This window comes from Sinohyriopsis cumingii, chromosome 10, assembly GCF_028554795.1.
Source record: "Sinohyriopsis cumingii isolate HCF-2022 chromosome 10, ASM2855479v2, whole genome shotgun sequence".
NCBI lineage: Eukaryota > Metazoa > Mollusca > Bivalvia > Unionida > Unionidae > Sinohyriopsis > Sinohyriopsis cumingii.
This window is the reverse complement of record NC_142970.1, coordinates 42,482,093-42,506,842: the sequence shown is the minus strand read 5'-3', so window position 1 is coordinate 42,506,842 and position 24,750 is coordinate 42,482,093. Positions and strand designations below refer to the sequence as shown.

The following is a 24,750-nucleotide window of genomic DNA, read 5'->3' as shown; positions in this document are numbered from 1 at the left end:
TGGAAATGTTTTCACACAGCTCTAGGTTTCAGAAAAACTCTCACCCATGAGCATGTATTCTACTCAAGTTTTGATCATCATTGATTTGGAAATTACAACAAATATACTAATGAAAAATCAAATTTTGAAAGCAATTGTCCATGAATTTGGTGGTCATAAAAGTTCAGAGATAGAACATTTGTGTCGAGTATATGAGTACGTGCATGCTCACTAAATGGGTGTATATACAACTTTTATAATATATTAACCTATGTTTTGTTGATATGACCTTGTCTTATTTAATAATCACATACATGAATTGACATCATGATATATGACTTGAGTAGATTCATTCCATTGCAATTGGACCATTATCACAAGGATTTTATATTGCATATCCATTTGCAGACAAATTTCGTTTGACTTGAAATTCATAACTCATTATGTGTTGTTTTTTCATGCTGTTTAAATATTGTAATGAACTTAACTGTCAGAAGACATTGTAATATTTACTCAACTTAACTGCTATAGAAAGATAAACTTCATATAAAGTGTTCAACAAAATTGAAGACATGTGGCATGGATGGGACAAACAGTTTGGAGAGAAATACTGCAAAATATTTATGTATATCCTTTCCTAAAGAGTGTGACTTTATTTTTGCCTGCCAAAATGATTCACATGTTGATATGTGCAAAATATATTCTTTTTGCTTTTTAAAAAAGTGTGTCTTACGTTGAATACATGGTTTATATTTAGTGAATCACAAGGTGCAGGCTGTAATTTGGGTAAAATCCATGCTAATTATGTGCAATTTACAGCATGCTTGCTTTTTGCTTTCTTATGCACCCTTTGGCTTTTAATCACCCTCTGTTTCATGCTAACCTGCTTTGTAACATAACTGCATGGTGAGTGGCATCTGTTCCATGTTCCATATAAGCCATTAACCAGAAAACCTAGTATAGGACCTGGGGGTTCGGGGTAGAGGAAGACGTGATTGGTTTGATTTGGGGGTTTTAATATCATTTTTCAGTAATGATAGCATATACGTGCTAGCAAGTATATTTGGTCGAGGGGTAACCGGGGAAGCTACCAGCAAACTTTTTCATAAACCCACTTGGATGAGCCTCCCAAATCATGCAGAGATGAGATGTGCACGTAATCTGTAAAGGTGAGAGTATTAGACCACTTGGCCACCCATGGCTCCAGAAGAGGGATAAAGTGTGGAACAGTTTACATGGTTTGTGTAGTGAATACAATCTAGAATGTGAAAACCAGTTATCTTTTTTCCCAGTCACTGTGCAGCTTTTTTTTCACATGTTCCTGCACAGTACTGATATCCAATAACTATCCATTAGCCCAGTCTCTGTGTTGCATGTTTACCCCAGGTATACATGCAGGTGACATATATTGCCAAGAATAGATCAACCAAAGTCCTATATACATGTAACAGACATGGGTTCAAATACAAAACAATTGGTGTAATTTAGTAATTATTTACAATTACACTGTATTTGCAACTATAATTGTGGATGTATGTAGTTATATGTAATTAAAATACAGTCAAGTGAATGCGTGTGTGCATACATATCTTAAAATTAATTGAATACCCAAACTCAGATTTTAGGTTCCTCAGTTTTATTGAAAAAATAATGTAATCAAGCTCTACAATTGCAGATGTAAATATGAAATTAAACAGTATGCTTAAGAAATTAAAAATAATTTAAACTATCATCTTATTTGATTATACTGTCACATTGGTGAATATTACAGTAAAACAGAAAAAAATAAAATTTGCTTAATGACTAAAATCTCAATTACACCAGTTTAAAAAATATGATGGATTTAAAATGAAAGTTTCAGATCAGTAAACCTTTTATATGGGTAGAAAATCTTTGCTATATGAAAACTAAAGCTGTATGTTTATAATTTTAGAGAAATCACTTACATGAGATGATTTTACTTATTACCCCCCCCCAACTGAAATAGACTGTAATCAAATACATTTTCTTTAGTACAAGTTGAGACACTTAAAAGATTTTATATATGTATCTAAAATTATGACTTTTAACTTAAAATGAGGATGGATCCATAAGATAAATGACTGACCATCCTCCCAGTGTCACAGAGCTTCTAAATCCCTTAAAGCATACAAAATTCTGTGGAATTCATACAGAATTATGTGGAAAAGCATGGCAGAAAGTCTTACCCCCCACCATGGAGTATGTTCAAGGAAATAAGAATATTCAATGAAAAATGACATAATTTTTACAGTAACCTAATAAATATTTGTTAAACAATAATTACTTCGCAATGACCATAGTTTCTTTGTGGAGAATCATAAAAATAGAGTCTTCTACAGAACTTAAAACAAAAACAAGCAATGACCTGGAAGTGAACTCTAGCGAGGTCACCACATGAGGTCTAACACTGTACTATACTAAGAAGTAAGAGCAAGGAAATCAATTGCCAATTGCTGGCTCAGAACAATAAATACTAAGTGTCACTGTTGTTATTACTGTACATGTTGTTGTGAAATAGTGTGAAATATTATTATTATTATTAGTAGTAGTAGTAGTAGTATTAGTATTGTCTGCTGCCAGAAGGTACAATTCACTGACAGTTCTATTTATGCTAAATAAAAACTTAAATGTATATAATTATGTTTCCTGAGAGAGAAAGAGAGCCTTCCCATTCTGCCAACTTTCTGAAAAGAATTAAAGTTCATGAATTTTGCTTTCTTCATTAAAGAAAGAAAGAAAAGAAATCAAATAATAAAATCACTCAGGATGAAATATGGTTTTCCGCGACAGAGGCCTGATTCAGCATTGACATCAGCGGTGGTTAATTCCCTTGTTTTCAGTCTTCAGACTGGTTTACAAATCTAAATCTGCATATAACACGCTTAAGTCATATTTTGAAAAAGTAGCCACAGAACCAATTTAAAAATTGGACGGTCACAATTTAGCTCGTTAATTTGGGAAATTTCATTGCAAGCAGTGCCAATACATGTGCAACTGATCATGGAATCCCATAGATAATTTAAAATCACGGAGTTATCATGTTGGTGAGTAAAATCAAACATATCGCATTTTGCCCATTTACCGGATAGCATTTTGGCAGCCCTATTGTACCACAGGAGTCTTATATATTCCTAATTCAATGAAATCTCTGACAACACAAAATCACCTTATCGGTACATGTACTATAAATTTACACAAGGGTGACTAGTGGATAGTCCTACAATGTAAGGCATAGCACATGCTGTTTTTGTTTAATCTCTTTGGGGGGGGGGGGAGACACCAGTCACATGCCCGCCACTTAACCAAATAATAAAGTGTTTTCATGTATTTTTGTATCCCCCAAGGTGTGCGTGCTTGTTTTATTTTAGAAAAGAATTTTGATCAAAATTTTAGTTTATAACTAAATTTTGATGGGGTATTTATTGAGTCCTAGTGTTTCTAAAGGGTAGTAGTCTGAAACATGGGTCTCGTCCCTATTTTACGATTTTAAATCCATGACTTTCTGGAGATCTTTGCCAAGGATCTTCTTTGTCCCGTGTGTGCTATAGTGTGTGTATGGTATATATAACATAGTCTCTATGTAGGGATGGCAAAAAATTTTGTCAAATTTCCCCAGTTGTCTTATCATTCATATATATATATATATATATATATATATATATATATATATATATATATATATATATATTGGACTTTTCAAGTCCATTTGTTTGTCCTAGTATGGTTTTATAAAAAAAAATTAAATTTGATTTGCATTTTATAATTTTGGCGAGTGAACGGTGCACTACAATTGAAAATAAAATAAAACCTAGTGTTTTATATGAGTGGCTATGTTGTAGCGTTCCTCGTATTAAAAAAAAAAAAACTATTTTCGCAGCATGAGGCAGGCTGTATTTGAGTCGGGGTCCACACTTCCTTTATTTGTGTTTCTTCCGACTCTAGCTAGGCCTCGTTATTATTTACATTATGAAATTAAAAAATTCCAAAAGGGTATAGAAATTTATTAGTGGGTTAGTAACTTATTAGTCCCCATGTTTTTGTTGTGGTGTTTATATACTTCATGTGGGTTTTTCTGATATGGTTCTGCAGGCCTGTCCACTTCATGTGGTGCCTTGTGACATAGCCCTGTGATGTCTATGCATCATACTTTATCCACATAAAGGTCCCCTGTTTCCCTTCTAAGACTTAAACCTTTCTATTCTGTTAGTTTCCTACTCTGTGAGTTACCTTTCTGTTCTTATGTGTTGGTTAGATAAAAAAAAGAAGAAAAAAAAGAGCCATTTAGAGGCACCGGAGGGGTTTAGAAAAGTCGACTTATTTGTGTATATAATTTCCTCCATGAGGTGAAAGATGAGGATAGGGATCCAGCCCGTGCTTGACAGTACAACTCCCCTAAGCAGGAGGTAAACTGGATCCTGATTCCCCTATCCCCCCCGATTCTAGAAAGTTCCTTTAGCTGAAAAAATTATATTTCCTGAGGTAAGAGATGATGCAGGGGCTCCAGCCCATATTTTGTGGTACACGCCCCTACATGGGCAGTAAAGTGATGCCCCTTCCCCATCTCCCCCCAGCCAGTAGGAATGTTGCCCAGGCCAGATCATCTTCCAATTGTGATAACCTGTCCACAAGCCATCATTATACCAATTATATATTCTGTGATTTTGTATAATGTTTTCTTGTCAAAATTTTCGTAGAGATATAGTAAATTAGTCCTCCGGCACCTCTCTCTTGTTTTTTTCTAGTATAACTTCTACTCTTTCTTTTTGTCTTTTTCCACATTGCACCATAGTATGGAACATGCTAAATGGTGTTCTTTTGCACAGTGGACATTTTGGCTATACTCTGATCATATGCCGTCTCACCGCCACCTCTCCTGTCAACCATGCATTGTGCATGTATTTGAAACAGATGCTTTGTATTTTTAGGGAGCTTAGCTTGGACCAGTACCCCATGCTCTATCCCATTTTATTGCTTGATTTTCTTGTTATACCTTTCATTAAATGTTTGTGATTTCCTCTCTTATCCAAGTATGTTTTTTTCTTGTCTTGTATCAATAAATCCTTCTTATCTCTATATTTAGCTAGTAGATCCTTGATATTTCTGAATTTTCTTGGAACTTCTAATCATTTTGTTAATTTATTATTTTTGTAGATATCTCCTCTATTTCGCATTTGAGAATATGTAGAGGCCCTCCCAAGGCGATTTTGGGTCCGAGTTAATGCTTTTAAATCTGGTTAAAATATCAGTGCATTTAAATAACATTGGGCTGGATAGAGCTAGACTGCTCCGGTGGCCTGGTGGTTAGTGCATCTGCTTCAGATGCAGGAGGTCGTGGGTTCGATCCCCGGCTGAGTCATACCAAAGACTTACAAAAATGGTATTAACAGCTTCCTCGCTTGACACTCAGCATTAAGAGGTTAGTGTTAGGGTAGGTCGGACTGGTGTCAGGATAATGTATATATTATGTTCTAATCTGTCAAAAGCTTTCTCCTGGTCAAAAAGTACCATGTCACCTTTTTGACCTGTTTCTTTTAGGTAGTCTGATATCGTTTCTATACTTAGAATATTATTTTGGATATTTCTTCATTTTGCTCCACAAGTTTGGATATAGTTAATTATTTTATGGATTCCATTTTTAACTCTTTCAGCTTAAATTATACTTAGGATTTTGTATTCGGTATTTAGGAGGGAGATGGGCCTCAGGTTTTTAGTTCTTCCCTCTCCCCTTTCCCTTTATAAATTAGAGTAATTAATCCCTCCCTCATTGTTTATGTCACTGTTTCATTACGAGAAGTATTGTCACAACCCCGCTACTGTATTATAAATAATACTGATCCATTACAATATTATAAATAATACTGCAGAATGTGTGCATTAAAATTTAATTATCCATGAGCCCCCAGTCAGCAGTTCCAAGCCTCTAAATAGAGATAACATCTCAAAGTTGAATAAGTAACAATTTTATCAAATATACGATTGCAAGAATTTCATGGACATAAATCTTCAGCTCAGTATATCATAATGCAATAATGGCTGGGTTGACCAATTGCCCTTTACTCTTTACTTCGTCATATAGAAATTACTGTCCTGTTGTGAGAGAGTCTATGTTCAGTGAGTTTTCCCAAGTACTCATTTAATTTCTCTTCTTTCCTCCTTCCTTCCTCCTTCTCCTTCTATACACTGTGCCTCTTGTGTACACACTGGAAGTCTCCATGGCTTTCTTTCTTATTCTCTTGGTTTCATCACTTTGTACACCCTGAGATATCTTAACACCGACTCTCACGGCACCCTGGGAGCTTCCTGAAGAAATATAAGAGATAATATGTTTAAAGTCCCAATATCTAAACTTAAAAGTCACAGGAAAAGTTCATCAGCTTTTGTGACAATAAATAATTAGGTTCTAAAATTTAATGATTATGAAATTTCCTTTTCAAACTTTTAGCTCTGTAGCCACGTTATTTGTGGACACCACACATCCCCATCCTATTGCATAGGTCTTTATGGGATGCCCTTTCATGTTTTGTAAATTAAAGGCTTTTATGTTTGTTTGTACGTGTATGTTTTTGATGATTTGGTATTTTATCTATAAAATGAAAAGAATTTGGAGAAAAAAATTAATGGAGCTATTTTTTAGTTTTATGATATTTCCATTATCATCTTTTGTTATTTAGCTAATCCATCATCAGTTTCTAGGTACATATTATATTCCCTTCATGCGTAATCGTATTTGGCTGGGTTTCTTGACTTTACCCTTTTTAAATCCTTATGTTCTCGAGCCTGAAGGTCTGATAAGTTTTGTTGCTTTGTCCCCATGATGTGGTGTTGCATTTGTTGTATGTCCTTTACACTCTGTTCTTTTATGCGATGGAGTTGTGTTATGTATATTCAATTTAATTGTTTGTCTGTTAGTTTTAAATATTTTATTTCATGACATGTTATTATAATGTAACATAATTTGCTGGACTTGACCTTGTCCAAACCTGAGCTAATTACTGCTTGACCTGATTGTCTCTTTCATTTCATTTTTATTTCATGATGTAAACAACTAAGAATACTTCATTATTCTCCATGTGTATGAGCTTATTAACATTATTATTCAGGTAAACAAGGAGGAGTAAATATGTTGATTTTGGTCAGGGTTTTGGAGATTCCTGAGTGAATTTTATAGGCTATTGTATTGTACATAACCAAGGATCATTAGATCATTCTAGAAGGCAATTTGCCATTTGGCAATGGTTGTTTTTAGAAAATGCCAATTGTATCCTGAGGTCAAGTAGAGAACTATGTTATCTTGTGACTGTGAGGATTTTACACATCTGCTTTAACATCTACCACTTTCAGTTGTATTGTGACCAATTTGAGTTGAATTTTATTTTCTTCAACATATTCAAGTGATTATTTTCCCTGGAAATACAAAAGTGCTCTGAAAAATACTTGGATAAAGACAGTCATTTGAATTTATACTGGATTCAGACCTGGAATATTTCTTTGATTCAACAAGAGACTGATGACAAATCAGTACTTAATAGACTATAACAGGCATATCATCACCTTCAATTTTGGATCACATAAGGACTTGAACTCAGTTTTCTTTAGGACTTTTTATTACTAGGACTTGTCTTTAACTGTTTGATTGTTTGGATTTAATATGCAATACCGTAAGTTTTTCTCTCTCATCTTTCACTTTGTTTTTTAGGGAAATCAATTATTTCTTAAATTTTACAACGCTTGTTGTCTTCTCTCTTTTCTGTTAATGTCTTGGCAAAGGTAATTGTATACGACTTCCATATGACATTGGCTTATAAAAAAAACAGTTTTGCATCAGTCTGATTCTTATTCTGTGGTCACATGGATTGTTTATCCCAGTACATTCTTTCTGAGAGTTATTTCCCCTGTCTGCCATGCATCAGGTAGGCATCAGAGTAATATTGTTTGTGTTTTAATGTTTTTATATGGCTAAGATTTTTCTATAACTAGTTTCAGATTGTTATTTAAGTCTTTAGATTTTACAGTATATGCAATTTTCTACAAATTAATTTTGTTTTGTATGTGTCGGCATATATTGTGGTATTTTCCTCTTTTTCTGTGTCCATATTTTAGGATCCAAATTATATTAGCAATATTTTTTATAAGTATTTTATTTTTACATCAGATGGGTGGGTCTAGGGTCTTAGTTGTATTTTTAGTAAATTCCTGGGAATGTTTTTAGGTTTATCCCTAACCAAAATGCTATATTCCTTTTCACAGATCTTGTTATCCCATCAGTTTATTTTTAAAACATTTGGTAATAGTTAGGAATATATAGACTGACTCAATCTTAAGTTCATACTGTACCATATTTGTTTCTTGTTTCTTTGTTTTTGAAATTTGTTTGAATACAGTTTTGAAATTGTTTGTTTTATGTGTTATGTTATTCCTAATGCGTTTCCTTTGTTTTGTTTTTTTTTAAAGTTCTGGTGGATGTCCAAGTTGAATCCCTTTATATTTTCCTCCTGATAATATTTTTGTCTTAGAATTGTTTATTTGTGATCCAGATGTTTTGCCAAATTGACTGTATTCTTTCTTTGCTTCTGAATATGATAGTGTGTCTTATTTTAATCAGTGCAGTAATCACTTCTTGTTGGGGATTTGAATTCCTCTTGTAATCATTTCTTGTTATATGGCTCGTACGTAGTCATTAGTCCTATCACATACAGTAGTGCAGACAGCACTCATTCTTGTTATTTCTTTTTCCTGAAGTTCTGGATCCTGCTCTACAACCATTTTCAATGAAATAAAAAAACAGCTTACAAGTTGTACAGTTTGTTATCACTATATTTTTCCTTGATATATTCCTGCATCCCTTCAAATAAGAAATCAGTCATATTAAGTGTTTTGAATCACACAAAATAAATCCAATATTTAAAAATGTAGCTTACAATCTCCAATAGGTACTTATTCCATTTCGTCTCTATTGTATTCTTATGGTCTACAGTATCCACTTCCTTATTGTATTCTTATGGTGTACAGTATCCATTTCCCTATTGTTTTCTTATGGTCTACAGTATCCACTTCCCTATTGTATTCTTATGGTCTACAGTATCCACTTCCCTATTGTATTCTTATGGTCTACAGTATCCACTTCCCTATTGTATACTTATGGTCTACAGTATCCACTTCCCTATTGTATTCTTATGGTGTACAGTATCCATTTCCCTATTGTATTCTTATGGTCTACAGTATCCACTTCCCTATTGTATTCTTATGGTGTACAGTATCCATTTCCCAATTGTATTCTTATGGTCTAGAGTATCCACTTCCCTATTGTATTCTTATGGTGTACAGTATCCATTTCCCTATTGTATTATTATGGTCTACAGTATCCACTTCCCTATTGTATTCTTATGGTCTACAGTATCCACTTCCCTGTTGCTTTCTTATGGTCTACAGTATCCACTTCCCTATTGCTTTCTTATGGTCTACAGTATCCACTTCCCTATTGTATTCTTATGGTCTACAGTATCCACTTCCCTATTGTATTCTTATGGTCTACAGTATCCACGTCCCTATTGTATTATTATGGTCTACAGTATCCACTTCCCTATTGTAGCATTATGGTTTACAGTATCCACTTCCCTATTGTTTTCTTATGGTCTACAGTATCCACTTCCCTATTGTTTCATTATGGTCAACAGTATCCACTTCCCTATTGTTTTCTTATGGTCTACAGTATCCACTTCCCTATTGTTTCATTATGGTCAACAGTATCCACTTTCCTGTTTTCTTAATGGTCTACAGTATCCACTTCCCTGTTGTTTTCTTAATAATCAAATGCAACCTTTTGAACATGAACTTCCTTTCACCTCCTAGTAATTCCTTGTGAGTTACACAGAACTGCTCTGTGGGATCCATGTTATTAAATAAAATACAATTATGGGCAATTTTTTCATCTTTCCAGGCAACACAGACCAGCTTCTGCATTTGCCTAATTTTTTGTGTCACCCAACCTTTTAAACCAGTTTTTTTTTATATAAAAAAATGTTTGGCATTTATTTTCTATTTGCTTGGACTCTACTATGGAGAACTATTCATCCTGATGTAAAGTTTCCAAAAACTGGGGACTTGAAAAGAAACTGTCCATATATATATATATATATATATATATATACCTTAAATTTGTGGTGTTAGGGATAGGTACTTTCTAGACTTATGTGCTAAATGTTGTGGATTTCCTGGCAGGTATTGCTTGAATGATTGTCTTCCTTTATATGCAATAATGCCTTCATCAGTTGGCTGCTATTTTGGATGGTCATACTGTTCCTTTATATGCAATAATGCCTTCATCAGTTGACTGCTATTTTTGATGGTCATACTGTTCCATGCATTTCTCAAGGATTCTGACATAACAAGGTCATGTCTGGCAAATATTGTCATGTCTGGCAAATATTGTCATGTCCTGGTTGGCCTCTGGGTGGGTTGACACTTGTTCCATTGGCGTGAAAATATGTGCTTACTTTTATCAAAGGTTTCTTTGGTCATGATGTCTGGTATTCCCGAGATCCCAAAATATGTGGATGCCATCCAGGCAATAGGGTATTTGAGTATCTGCCTAGCACTCATGACAATGTAGATTCCAAGAATTTCGGGTCTTGCTTTTCTTCCCCGATTTTCACAGCGTAACTGTTTATTTAAAAACCTTTTTCACCAAACATTCAGGGAAAAAAAGACTTAAGAATTATTTTCTGAAGAATAGCATTCCCGTCATGTGATTTTAAAATCACTTGCATCTGGTGTTTAAACTGGTCTTAACACCAAGAACCGATTCAGTTTCAAAGATTGATCTATTAAATAATTCCATTAAAACCTTGAAACTCGCTAGTATCTGAATCAGAATCCATCTTTGTTTATCTTAACTACACGAGAGTCCTAAAGTGCGAGAAAGCACTTCCTGTGTCTAAATTTAACTTCTTACGTTTCAAACTTGAAACGAAATATCGAGTAAAGAGGTCTCTTGTTGGTTAGTATAATCAAAGATATGTAAACTTCGGTACTGTCAGCCAATCTACGTTTAGTTAACAATGCTGAATGGGGTTCTCATCTAGGATTTCGATTAGTTTTGGAATACTGAAGTAGCATGCTCAGTAGGGAGTAAACAAGCATTATATCAACACTGCATGTAAGCTGCAGGGGCGTTGAAGAGCAATTGACACGGTGACACATAGAAATTATTCAGATTTGTGATATAGAGAAAGCTAGCAAGTGCAAGTTTGTGGTAAACAAATCATGAATTGGTGGGCAATAAATAATCAGCTAATCCGAAATGAAATAGCTGTTGGTGACATTGCAAGTTGCTGAAACACACAATACTGTGATCGAATTGACCAAATTTCATACGGTTTTGGAAATGTCACCTGTAATGACAACATTACCCATATATATGGATGCAGTCTTTGACCGTCTGATCAGGTAATTTTATTTGACACTCTTGCGTTAGTGTACAAAATATGAAAACGGAGAAGGATCATTTCCCTTTAACAGGGGTCATCTCAAAATCTTTCTGCACGATTACAACATGTGAGACGAAATCAGCTGATTGGAGGCATAGCAGTGTATGATATGCATTAACAGTATATTTGAGATCATATATTTCAATATTTAATATGACAACTGCCTACTCAATACTTGATATAAAGTGTTTTTTTTTTTTTTAAATGAACATTTCCTCATTACTATATGTTGAAAATCAATGTGATATCAATGCTTTCTGTGTTGTTATGAAAAAAATTATGTAGTAGTTTTCGAACCCACATTTACCTAGTAATGCTATTTCTGTGATCATACTTAGAGTTTTGATTGGAGGAAACTACTCTTTACATATTAATCTGTTTTTTTTAGCGATATTTTCTGATAATATGTTTATATTTAAAATGATTATTGTCATAACAATTAAAAGCAATTTACTTCCAAAATGTAAGTAGTTATTAAATTGGCTGGATTTGCAAAGTATCAATAAATAATACCTTTAGTTCAACATCAGTATTCTTGTAAGGAGTGTATATATAAATTCTTAGATGCTGTCATACTTTTGAAACTTAGTTATTGCTACATATAAGAACATAACACAAAATGACCCAAGAGAAGGTTAAAATTATACATTCTAGGAAAGAAAATCACAAACAACATTTAGAGCTATGTCCCTTTTTTAGTGTCACTACAATAATGGTTTGGTTTAATTTAATGGTCTCTATGGGGACAGTTCTTGACACAAAGTGTTCTCTTTGGTGAGGTGTGCCAAATCTGGCCCATGAAGTGTTTGTGGCATTTTCAGACATGAATCATGGGAAAATCATACTCACTGTGCACCTGAATACATGTCAGTCATTTAGATGTGAATATAGGTAAGTCATTTTTCTCTTCATTCCAGCACTGATTTGACATTAAAATGCCTCTGGTCACCTTCCACAACTATATTGCCATGACAGTCCCCAACCTGGACAATTGATAACACTAGATACATTTTAAAACTACCATCTGTCACTGCCAGTTAGATTTCTTCATAACCGCAATTAGAGAACTGTGTCTTATTTAGAATACAAATGAGTCAGTTCAGTTGAATCCAGTTTTAAAAATTCAGAAGTAAATGCCATGGAATGAATTTGTCAATTGCAGTTGATTGATGTTGTTTGTAGTTCCCATTAAATGTATGTGCTTCAAGCAAGTTATATGAGTAAAACTGAAAGTATTGGTGCTAACACTGAAGTTGTATCACAGAGCAGTGTTCTTTTGTACATTAAATGTTGCCATAATTTACCAGTGATTTATGTTTGACATCTAGGTTGATAAAGGGCAGTCAAGCGTAAAGACGGAAATGACTCCCTCTGGAACAAACCATGATGACTCTGAATCTGGACTAGCCCCTGAGGACTCTGAATCTGGACTAGCCCCAGAGGACTCTGAATCTGGACTAGCCCCTGAGGACTCTGAATCTGGACTAGCCCCTGAGGACTCTGAAGATGAGAAAGAAGGTAATGGTGACTACATGATATTGTTACATGTATACGACTCAATGAATTTAGGTTCTTCACCATAATTGCATGTAACAAATTGAGAATTGTACAGGCCTGCCTATATTACAATGTAGGTACATTTATGCGACTTACATAAATACAGTTTTTTTGCATTCAACCAATATATGAAAGTAAAGTAGGGGGAACACAGTGGCTTGTAAAAATTTTATTATACCTCCATTATTTTGATATGCATCAGTGCGTATTTGGTATTCTATTTTGTATTTAATAGTGCATACTTTTTTATATATATTTCATGATGAGATCTATAAGTAGTGGATAAATTATATCACCACAGTGGCGATACTACTTTCATTGTCTTGGTGGTGTTATCATGTCTGCAACTACATGTACTTTCTTTTTCCATTTGGGAAGTGTATCTTCCCTCGTGCATGTTCTTCAAGACTGTATTACCATATTTATATGTTCCATTTTTGTATTCTCACTGTCTCTCATTGTAATGAGTGGATCTTAGAATAAATCAAGACTGTTGACCATCTTGTATACATTTATGTAATCAATAAAGGGTATCATCACAAATGCATAGCAATGAATCCCAAATAATAAAAAGGTTTTATCAAGAATGTATAAATATATGAGTCCCAAATAAAAATGCATCATCAATAATGCATAAAAATGAATCCCATTAAATATAATGGTGACATTAAGAATGCATAACAGCGAATGTGCTAGCCGGTAATCATGCCACAAGGGCGGGCAAACCTGGGACATTCTAACAATGTCGGAACACGGGAGCCCCAATCACAAGAAGTACCATATAATTCATGAAACAGTGGAGAAGCCTTTGGAGGGCACACCTACATGATTAATGAGCCAGTCATATCACGTCTTCTCTCACAATCATCCAATCACGATAATCGTTGTTTACATATTTAGGTTTTACATCAAATTGGCAACCAGTGAACAAGTCCATATAACATGCAGTTTATGAAAGTAATGGACAAAATCGTTTAAACAAAGTCACTGAAAGCTATTGTAGCAAATGCATGTGTTCATGCTGATCAGAAAATATTATCCCACATTAATCCAGAACCACTCACGTTAGGTACACAATTGTTTAATAAAAGATCTCTAGGAACATTTATACAGTATAATATCATTAAATAATATTCACTTTTATTTAAATTTCACTAATATTGTGAGAAGTTTGTATGATGAATTTTCATGAATATTTTATGAATATAATAATATAGAAATTTCATTACAGTGTTAGGAAATATCGTGTTGGTGCATCAAAGTACTTGAATTATTCATGAACCAAGTTCATGACATTTCAGAACTTCAAAGATATTATAATAGTTCATAAAAGCTCATCATTGTGTTCATGAACTTAAAGTAGATGATTCATCAAAATTCTTGACGTGTTCATGAACTTAATTGAGGAACGTTCATGATTATTTGTTCATGAACTCAAATGATGTACTAATCATGAATATTTCAAGAACATTCATGAACAGTCCATGAAGTCATGAATTTGTGTTTGTACAGGGTGCACTTGAGTAGTCACATCACCACTTTTCCAGGTTTCACTGGAAGAAAGAGTTGTTGACACATGCAGTGGCCTGTCTCCGTGCGTTTCAAGCAATGTTTGAGAGTTTGTTTCTGGAGGAGAGCGAAAGTATGACGATTCCTTGATTGCTGATTGACGGTGACTTATTCTATGCTGCATATCCTGGCTGTGCCAAGAGGACTGTTGAGCCATCTGATTTGAACTAAAGATAATTCGGATCAACTGAATGAGCATGTAATTCGCTTGCACTGTAAGCAGCTGTTACTAGGCTATCAGGAAACGGTTTTGTATGATAGTAGTTTCAGTGAAGTGGGAGCTAAAGGCTTGGTCTTAATGCAATTGAGTCATGTTAGCGCCCAACACAAATTCCATTTGGGAAATAGGTTGTGTGATTTCAGTCATTGCAAATTAAAAATGGCTAATTCTTTATCATGACTTGCTTCGTGTCTGCCATGGCAATGATCATTGAGTGTTAGCATTTGATAGTAATTGGAGCCAGTGTTTTCTTCTTGAAAAGAGTGAGTTTGCAAACGAGTCATTTATATGTACGATGCTTTACATTTGGCATAACTTCTTGCACATTTGGTACTTGACATGTTTTCAAGTTCAGTTTAGTATCATTGTTTGAAAATCTGATGTGCAGATGGGACACTTAAACATTATAATCTTGTCTTGAAGTATTATTGTACTCTACCAAGATGTCTATTTGACAATACTTTAGATGACCTGCATGTTATCCAATATTTGCATTATGTCCTAATTGATCATGTGAAATACACACATGGAAAAATCACAATTTAGAACACATTTTTCATTTAGCTTGAATCTAATCAAAAGGTCACATTTGTCGCATGATAACTTGCATAGGAAATTAGAAATCTGCCATACTTTCATATATAATGGAATGGAATATTTTCAAAGTTATATTTTCTTATGTGAACATTCAGATTCTCATGTAAGGAAATTAAATCTGCAGATGTGAATGTTTGGCTAGTTTTTCCTTGGCTCACACACTTCACACATGAGCTTGCTACATTTGATCTGCATACGTTATTAATAAGGTTCTCACATGTATTTTACGAGCACGTGAGAATTGGTGAGACTTTTATGTGTGGGAGAAACCATAACAATTGGCATATACATGACAGGTGGACAACACCTGTGCTACTTGGAAGCGAAATACCATGCTTTGGAAGCGAAATAATGCTTTGAAACGGAAGAACTCGGTAGGAAAATGTTACATGTTTTACAGAAGTTTATTAAAGGTGTTTTATATCAATGTGTCATGTAATGCAAATTACAGGAATTCATACAGTAGTTGAATGTTCTCAGAATGCCACCTGTTGTCATCAAATTATTTTCATTGGTACATGGTATTTTCTGTGTCCATATAGATATGACGGTTGCCTCTGAAAAACAATGCCTATCTGATAATATCATTACAATATTTAAATTGAAAATGCAGTGGGTATCTTTACTTACACATGCAATACGTACTTGGATTTGCATTCAATATCTCAAAATCATGAAACCTGCTCAATTGGTCATTATAAATTATATAATTTTAAATATAGCTTGATATGTCAGATGGAATAAACCCAATTAAATATCACAGATGAGCTCTAGTGAACCATGGATGAGAAAATGGGGCGAACCGCATTCATTAAAAACCATCAGAAATTAAGGATTGATTACTCTTATCTGATGTACCATTGTTGTTCACCTTGTACTGATGCCATAATTAAACAAACTTAAATGACTGAGAAATATTTTACCTAATTCTGGATTTTTATACTCAGCGTCATACTAATAAGCTTTGTATAAATTGCTATGAAATTCATACAGTTGCAAAGTCATGCAGTATATGACATTATTATCATTTCATTTTAGGTCCTGTCTCTTATGCTGAGGGCAAGACCAGAATGGAGAAGGGGGATGGGAAGGAGAAGGTATAAAACTTTTAGTGTTATATTTATGGGATAGTATGGGGTTGAAAATACAATAATGATCAAGTGGCTTTTGAGAAATATGCAACAATATTACTGTGATTACATCCTCCCTCCCCAGTCACGAATATGACATAGCCTTTTAACTGTTCCTATTTTTGAAACATTGTCTTGAATATTTACATTTCTGTAGCATTACTGCACTCAACATATTTTCTCTACGTCCAATTATAATATGCAGATATACAGCATTCTGTGTGTCTTTCTGTCTATGTACCTGCTCATCCCTTCCTGCATCTAGCACAGTCTTGTTAGTGAAACTAGTCCTTAGATTGCCCAGCATCAACAGTTACTACATTTCGTTTGTGCTTAGGGTAAGATAAAATCCTATTGATTTCATGTTCTTAATCCCAACACAAATATGTGTCTATGGTCGCCTGATTATCCCTGGTTGTCGTTCCTGACCCATGCACCGTTTCCCCAAACAGGTAACACAATCGATTTCTGCATCTAATTGAATGGTTTTGCTAACTAGTTAAAGCACTATGTACATTATACAGAGATGCTCGCGTTCGTGTGATTCACTAAAACGTTATACAGAGTTGGGCACTTGAGAAACATCGATGCACAAGATTTTCCATAAATTAGTTTTAAGATGCGCGTATGAAAATGTACTATGCGCAGTATACCATTTTAATCAGCTATTCATCCTTAATGTTCTTGTCGTGAAACAAGTCAAACCAGTAAAAATATGTTAGAACTTCTTGAGACGTGTATTTTCTAAAAACTAGTTACATGTCTGGTTTCTTCGGCTTGACATAAATAGTTGTTAAACTAACTTTTATTAGCACATTGGGACCTGTAACAAGCATTCTGTCATAATTTGAACCTTGCATCAATTAAGGTTTACAAATGCACGTTTATAATACAGACTATCTAGAAGACCAAATATGACTGAATCCCACCTTGATTCATCTTTAGATGATGAATTCCTTTGGCAAATACTGGCTGATCATAGTGATGAAGACAATTTGTTTTTTAACGGTAGGAAATAAATCAGATTATTAGAGTTGGGAAGGTGTTATTGGAGATACCAATGAGAGAATTTGATGCCAAAATCTTGCTAAATACGAGTCCAATGTACATGAAGGATGAAAAATACAACATATGGCATGATGGTGAACCCTGCCTTTCAGAGTTAGTTCGAAATTAAATGTAGTAAAGGTTGTCTGCCAAATTAAAATACAGACAATTTCAAAGTACATTGCACTTTTCATTTATGTTCTTGTCACAATTTAGCCCTGTAAGATCATGTGCTACAAAAAATTATAGCCCTGGCAGAAAGGTTACAATGAATATTAGACTATTAAATAAGAATCCAATAATGAAATTAAGAAGTAAAGATATTTATTTCATCAAAATGCTTATGTTTGATCATTTAGACCATGGCATCAATGACTTGAAATCCTAATACAGCAATATTGAAACATAAATATGGCATTGAAAACAGCAGATTGCTAATTCAGGAAAGTTAAACTTAGGCATAATGTGTCATGGTATGAAATCTTACTTTGGAGAAGAAGTATCAAAAAGACAATACATTTGATCTGTGCAAAATTGTATTCAACACCGATAAGAGAAAGTTTACAAACTTGTTTCAGCTGGCTAAGCTAACCATGTATATGCCCCTTTAGAAGGCAGACTCTGAAATGGGTTTCTCAGTACAGAACAGTATTCATTAACAGATAAGGAGCAGTTTAAGCTCAGAAACAGTCAACATATTAATAATTGTAGAACTAGAGGCATCATCTTTGAAATATTTTAATTTCAAAAGGTTCTTACAAAATGGATCAGGAAGAAAATGAGATGGATATTAAAGTGATGTGTAATATTGAACTATGGCTGCTTCCTCCTCCCCTCAGTTTTGTTCTGCTACCACTTATTTGTGTGATAAAGGGGGAATCCTGGGAGCATCTGTACCTGATATATATATATATGTACCAAAACGGATCACTTGCATTTAGCCATTATGAGGTTGTAGGTACATTCAGTAATGACTTTCCTTCAGAATTGATAAGCAAGAGCCATGCATATTAATATGTTTATCTTGCAACTAATTGGTGAGCTTGAGCAGCAAGGGGCGAGCTACCTTGAAGTAATATTTCTTAATATCTCTCCCACAAAAGATCGCTAAAGCATGATGGAACGGTTTTTTTTCAGATTTTAGAAAAAACACACTATTATATCTGACTTGATACCCCTCTGGAAATTTTGATTAATTATGAAGATTTTAATATTGATAATTATGATTAGAAAAAGAAATTATAAGTAGATATTCATGGGGAGCATGTATGTATAAATGAATATTGCTAGATGCATGCTGATTTGTAGTGAAAGGGTGGTGGCCCAGTTCGATGAGACGTTTGCCACAATTTCATAAGGGGAACAAATCTCTTGTGGAAAAAAACATGGTGGCAAGAAACTAAGATCTGTGGGTTGGTGTGAGAGTTCTAAAATTCATCTGCAGGTGCAACATGGCGAGGACGAATATTATCCAGTAAATAATTGATAATGATTCCAATAAATATATAATAATTTCCTACAAAATCGAATTTTTTGTTATCCTTGCCAGTTATTACTAATTATTATGTCTTCTTAGAGATATCGAACTCTTTGTATGTGTTTCTCTTTTATGTATATATATATATATATATATATATATATATATATATATATATATATGTGTGTGTGTGTGTATATATGTATGTATACATAACCTATTTAACATTTGTCAAGATTATATCAAGATATATTTTATATATATTTTTATATAATTTTTGTTATTTTATTTATTATTTTTTAAATTATGATTTTTTTAAAAATTTTCTTCTATGTATTTATTTATATATTTTCTATGTCTCTAATAAGTGTGCATTAAGCATAATACAAATATTGATAAACTGTTTATCTCTGTTTAGCAATATTATATATATATATATACATGAGACAAAATGGATCCTTTGTATGTGTAATGACAAATTTTGTCTCTTTTTTGCTGATGTCGTGCACACTGCCTGTGTTGCTAACGAGCATCGACTTCAACTGCAATACGAATATCACGGTGAATGAGGTTTACGTGATGAATACTTCCGGCAAGAAATTACTAAATTACTAGCCCCATGAGAATTGGTTACATTAACTGCGTGGTCACTTATGCTATTGAACATTTTACAAATACCTCATGTGGTGTTGGTTTAAACTAATGAAGACGTGAAATCATGAGTAACTGGGAAGAACGCGTTCGTTAAAATGGTGTTAACTCTGTGAGGTTTCTCTTTAAAATAAGCGATGGAAACAACAATTATTATTACAACAATAACCGAAGAGATCCTTAGTGATACTGGACAATACCAGTATGGTAGGCCTTAGAACCAGGGAGTGGCTGTCAAACTCAAGGAGCACAACTTGTATGGTGGTCGACTTAGTTTGCAATTACCATCTCAGTCTTGCTCTGGAAAACATTTAGGAATCAATTGCAAACATTATCGAGAGCAACCCCGTATTGATCTGGTTGCCACACACTGGTTATTGCGGAAATAAATTTAATAAATGTATGTTATCCAAAGGAAACTGCTATATAAAATAAGATTTTCACAATGAGTTGGCACTGATTACAAACAAATACACATAAGACCTTGATGAAATTGCTGGGTTACCGATAAATTAATTCACAGACACACCTGGTTTTGCATTTTCTACACACAAGAAAACACCAGAAACTCAGAAACCTATTTACAAGGACATTCAACAATCCTGTGTGTAGTAATGGTCATGGGCGTCTATGAAATACCGATTACAATGCAAGCGATATTTCCTTTGATATGGCCGCGTGTTACTCAGCCTGTTTTATTGGATAATTATGAGTTATTTACACACATACAAATAAAATCACCTTACAAGGGATTGACCGAGGTTGTTACCAGTATGCGAGTCTTATTTCTGACCATCAAGATCTCACTTGAGTTCACCTATGTGCAAAATCCATATACACCTTTCACTTGATAACTCATGCACAACAGGGTCAAAATTATATACTGCACTATAAATAAGGATGTGAGTTACGGAGAAATCTCAAAAAAGCTGAAGTGATGCGATATATGTTGGACATTGTGAAAATGGAGGTGGTAGATAACAACTGTTCAGTGGCTGAATTCAAAATTAATTATTGTTTTGGATATAATTTCAAATAAAGAGTTTTTTTCTAATGCAATGAAATCCATAAATGCTAAAATTAGTGAAATGGATGATAGCCATATCATTAAAGAAAGTTAGCTTAATCCATTATTCAATATTGATATTTTATTATTAATTTCAGCAAAAAGCCTACTTTAGCTGAATCCGATTTTGCCATTCTTTTGTCAGAATTTGAATCGAATAGACAACAAGACTTCGATCCAGACACGATAATTGTGCTTAGTTTGTATGTGAACTTGTATTGTATTCACTGGATTTTGTTACCATTTTGTAGACTGCATTTTGATGCTGATTTGATCAAACTTGGGAAATAGGCCTGTGTTATTGAGATCTTGGTTCAAAATGAGTATGACTGGAGTTCATGCAGTTTATTGATGTGACCATCAGTAACATTTGCTGCGCTTTACAACACACCCTTATCTTTGATCAAATTTGTTGAATATTTATACATTACAAATACTTTGGGCGCATTTGATTAATAGCAAGATGTATGTATATTAATGAAGTAACCTTGTGTATAATTGACTAAACTAGTTACCATACTGGATATTGAATACCAGTTGAATTTTGCTGAACCTTAGAAAATAAACTTAATAGGCTTGGGCTTCTTGCTAATTAATTGTAATGACAATTTGTAAATATTATGGTGTTATGAGTCTAGGGTCTTAAAATAAATAACAGAACAGAGCTAAAAGCAACAAACTTTATACAATTCAATAAATAATTTACTTTCCTAGACAATACAAAGTGAAAAAGTAATAAAAATGAACTTATGGTATTACAAATTAACTCTCATATAATCCTAGAATTACAGACATAATTCCTAATAATTTAAAGTCCTGAATAAATGAAATCCACTGCTGAGGGTGCTGATATGTCTGTCATAACCTGTATAGAGCTGATGTGTCAGCAGTCCTTTCTTCAATGACAGTAATATAATTCTAGGTTTGAATTCACTATAAATCGCAGTGAATACCTCTGTTAAAGAATTGTATAAGAGTACTTTTGTATTTCTAAAGAAAATAATCACTTGAATTCAATAATTTAAAGAAACATATTTTCCAGTCCAAAATAAAAAATACTGGAAACAACTTGATTCCAGTGAAACTTAAAACACGAATGAAAAGTCCTTTCAGCATAAAGATTGTACTGTTCTCTTCGTGACCTCAGATCACACTTAGTAGTTTATATTTAAAAAAAAATTTATTACCTAATGAAAACAACCTTCTAGAATGATCCAGCTGTTTACAAATAAAAATGTTAGTTATTAGAAATCAGAATCAGGACCGTGAATTACACATAGGAAATTGCAAAACCTATACTTGATCCAAATAAATATAATAACTTCTGCTATAAATAATGATCCTGAAATTAAGCCCATACACATAGAGGATATTTTTGCTTTGTATTAGTTGTTTACAACATAAATAAATACAAGACATTTCGGGTCAATTAGAAACTGAACTCATTTTTGGACAAGGTCTATGCAGGTCATGGTATGGTAGATTGCTTTATCGGTATACACAAAGCATGTTATGGCATATTGCTGTATTAGTATACACAGGTCATGGTACATTGCTATATCAGTTTACACAGGTCATGGTACATTGCTGTATTAGTATACACAGGTCATGTTACATTGTTGTATTAGTATACACAGGTCATGTTACATTGCTGTATTAGTATACACAGGTCATGGTGCATTGATGTATTGGTATACATAGGTCATGGTACATTGCTGTATTGGTATACACAGGTCTTGGTACATTGCTGTATTGGTACGCACTTCATAATCTGGAACATTGCTTTATCCGTATAAATATATCATGATCTAGTACATTGCTGCAATGGTATACTCACATCATGATCTGGTACATTGCTTTATCAGGATGGTACCTTACTTTATCAGTATAAATAGGTCATGCTATATTGCATCACTTTATCAGTGTACATCAGTCATGATATGGTATGTTGGTGTTCTGGTATACACATGTCATGATCTGGTACATTGCTTTATTAGTATAAATTGGTCATCATATGGCATATTGCTGTTTTATATACACATGCCATGATCTGGTACATTTCTTTATTAGTATAAAATGGTCACGATATGGCATGTTGGTGTTCTGGTATAAACACTATATGATCTGGTACATTGCTTAATGATATACGCACGTCATAATATGGTGCTTCACTTTATCAATTGATCATGATATGGTACATCACTTTATCAGTATACATGGTTATGTATGTTATATATCTTGTACCTCGCTGTATCAATATACATAAGTCATGATATGGTACATTGTTGTATTGATATACATAGGTCATGATATGGTATATTGCTGTACTTCATCTGAAAGTTTACTCATGAGAAGAGCATTTACTTTTCTCGAGAAAGCAAATTTTGTATTTATATGTGCTGTTGTTGTTTCGTCTTTAACACCATTTCCCAGCGCATGATATTCTTGCATAGCGGCAAGTATAAATGGTGGAGAAAGAATCCTGGAAAACCTGGATAGGAACCAACAACCTACAGGAAGCTAATGCCAAGCTTTCTTGCATACCCACATTGAAAGAGCCTGAAAGGCGAACACATGCACACAGAGGTGAGATGGCAGAGATCGTAAAAGTGAGCAGTTTAGGCCACTCTGACACTGTTCCTATTCAGAATCCCATCTTAAAGGTCAAGGTCATAACTCAATGTGATATTTTTGTTCACACTCTCCCTTGTACTCCATAACTTTAAATCCATTTCAGATTAAGCAATGAAATTTGGTATACGTGTAATCAGTAGTATGATTGTCGTGTTCCTAATGAAGAATGACTTTTTAAGATCAAGGTTAATGGTCAGTTCTGTCAATATGCATCACTTCCTATTCCACTTTATAACGTTAAACTGTTTGAGATCAGTGGAGGAAACGTAATGTAAGTACACGCCGTCAGTAGAAGGCACATGACATACAGCATTTGGGATCGAATTTTAAAGTCAAGGTATCAACTCAAATTTACTTTTCATAAGATGTTTCCTTCTATTCAACGTTTTAAAGACATTTGAGATTTGGTATAAATGTACATAATCGCTCTGTGGTGTCTGTTACAAGATTTGATGTGTTACCATTAAGGTCAAGGTCAGAGTTTTAAACTGTTTCACACATCAAATCTCTTTTGAGACTAAAGTCTGAACCTTGGCATAAATGTGCATTGTGACTAAATCATGTTATGTGTTGTGGATGCAATATTTAAGATCAAGGTCACGTGTGAATATTTTAAAGTTTATTTTGTTCCTGCTTCATATCATAAAGCTGAGTGAGATATGAGGTTAACTTTGGCTTCCTAGGTTATTTCATGTCATTATTACATTCAAAAGTTTATGTCCATTGTCAAAGAAATTAAAAGATTTACTCATTTCCTATATTGCTTTTTAAGATACTTCTATAATACTAAGCTGATTCTTACTCAGTAACTTGAATGTTCTATCATCATGGTCATTGTCATAATTATATTTCATTGAATGCCTTTACCATGGAAGGTGTTGGACCAAATTCACTTGCTGCTTATATTATCTGGATTTATAATCTAACATCACAATACATATAGTTTGTTCCTGTAGAAAATAACTCGTGTCAAAGTGCTGCATTGCTGCTATCACTGCCGACAGCCATTGGTGGCAACCTGTCCTTGATGTTACAGGTTGGGTTTGTTTAGACTTGTTATATGTATTACACAGTTAAGGGGCTCAAAATGTATGCTAAACTGTCGTTAGTTATTTTGTCAGGTGGACTACTAAAACTCATCCATCAATAAACAATTGAAACAGGAAAAAATACCGCCTGTCATTATTATATCAAAGATGTGGTCATGAGTTGGTACACTCCTAATGGCAAATTAGTATGTTTATTGGGTTAATTGAGTGCCTACCAATATTATTCTCATGACATGGTATAACAAATGCTCGCAATGAAATTTACAT

At 33.9% G+C, this 24,750-nt stretch overlaps 3 protein-coding genes and 1 long non-coding RNA gene across 7 annotated transcripts in view; all 4 read left to right on the top strand.

Annotated features, from left to right (window-relative positions):
- Window positions 1–24,750, top strand: part of LOC149789932 (uncharacterized) — a 475,016-nt gene that overhangs the window by 18,324 nt on the left and 431,942 nt on the right. The window lies entirely within an intron of this gene.
- Window positions 1–24,750, top strand: part of LOC149789934 (uncharacterized) — a 593,258-nt gene that overhangs the window by 468,294 nt on the left and 100,214 nt on the right. The gene's annotated exons all lie outside the window — the stretch shown is intronic.
- Window positions 2,656–14,726, top strand: LOC149789937 (uncharacterized). 2 transcript variants are annotated; one of them, XR_016423768.1, is made up of 3 exons: window positions 2,656–3,044; window positions 12,815–13,004; window positions 14,591–14,726. It is a non-coding gene; the product is annotated as an uncharacterized LOC149789937 (long non-coding RNA). The 2 variants fall into 2 exon arrangements; XR_016423769.1 differs by lacking the exon at window positions 2,656–3,044 and adding an exon at window positions 11,213–11,445.
- Window positions 16,485–24,750, top strand: part of LOC149789936 (uncharacterized) — a 70,320-nt gene continuing 62,054 nt past the window's right edge. For both annotated transcript variants that reach the window (XM_089972009.1, XM_089972010.1), the window contains exon 1: window positions 16,485–16,526. In XM_089972009.1, the coding sequence (XP_089828135.1) occupies window positions 16,500–16,526 (27 nt within the window). In that variant the 5' untranslated portion in view covers window positions 16,485–16,499. The remainder of the gene's footprint in view (window positions 16,527–24,750) is intronic.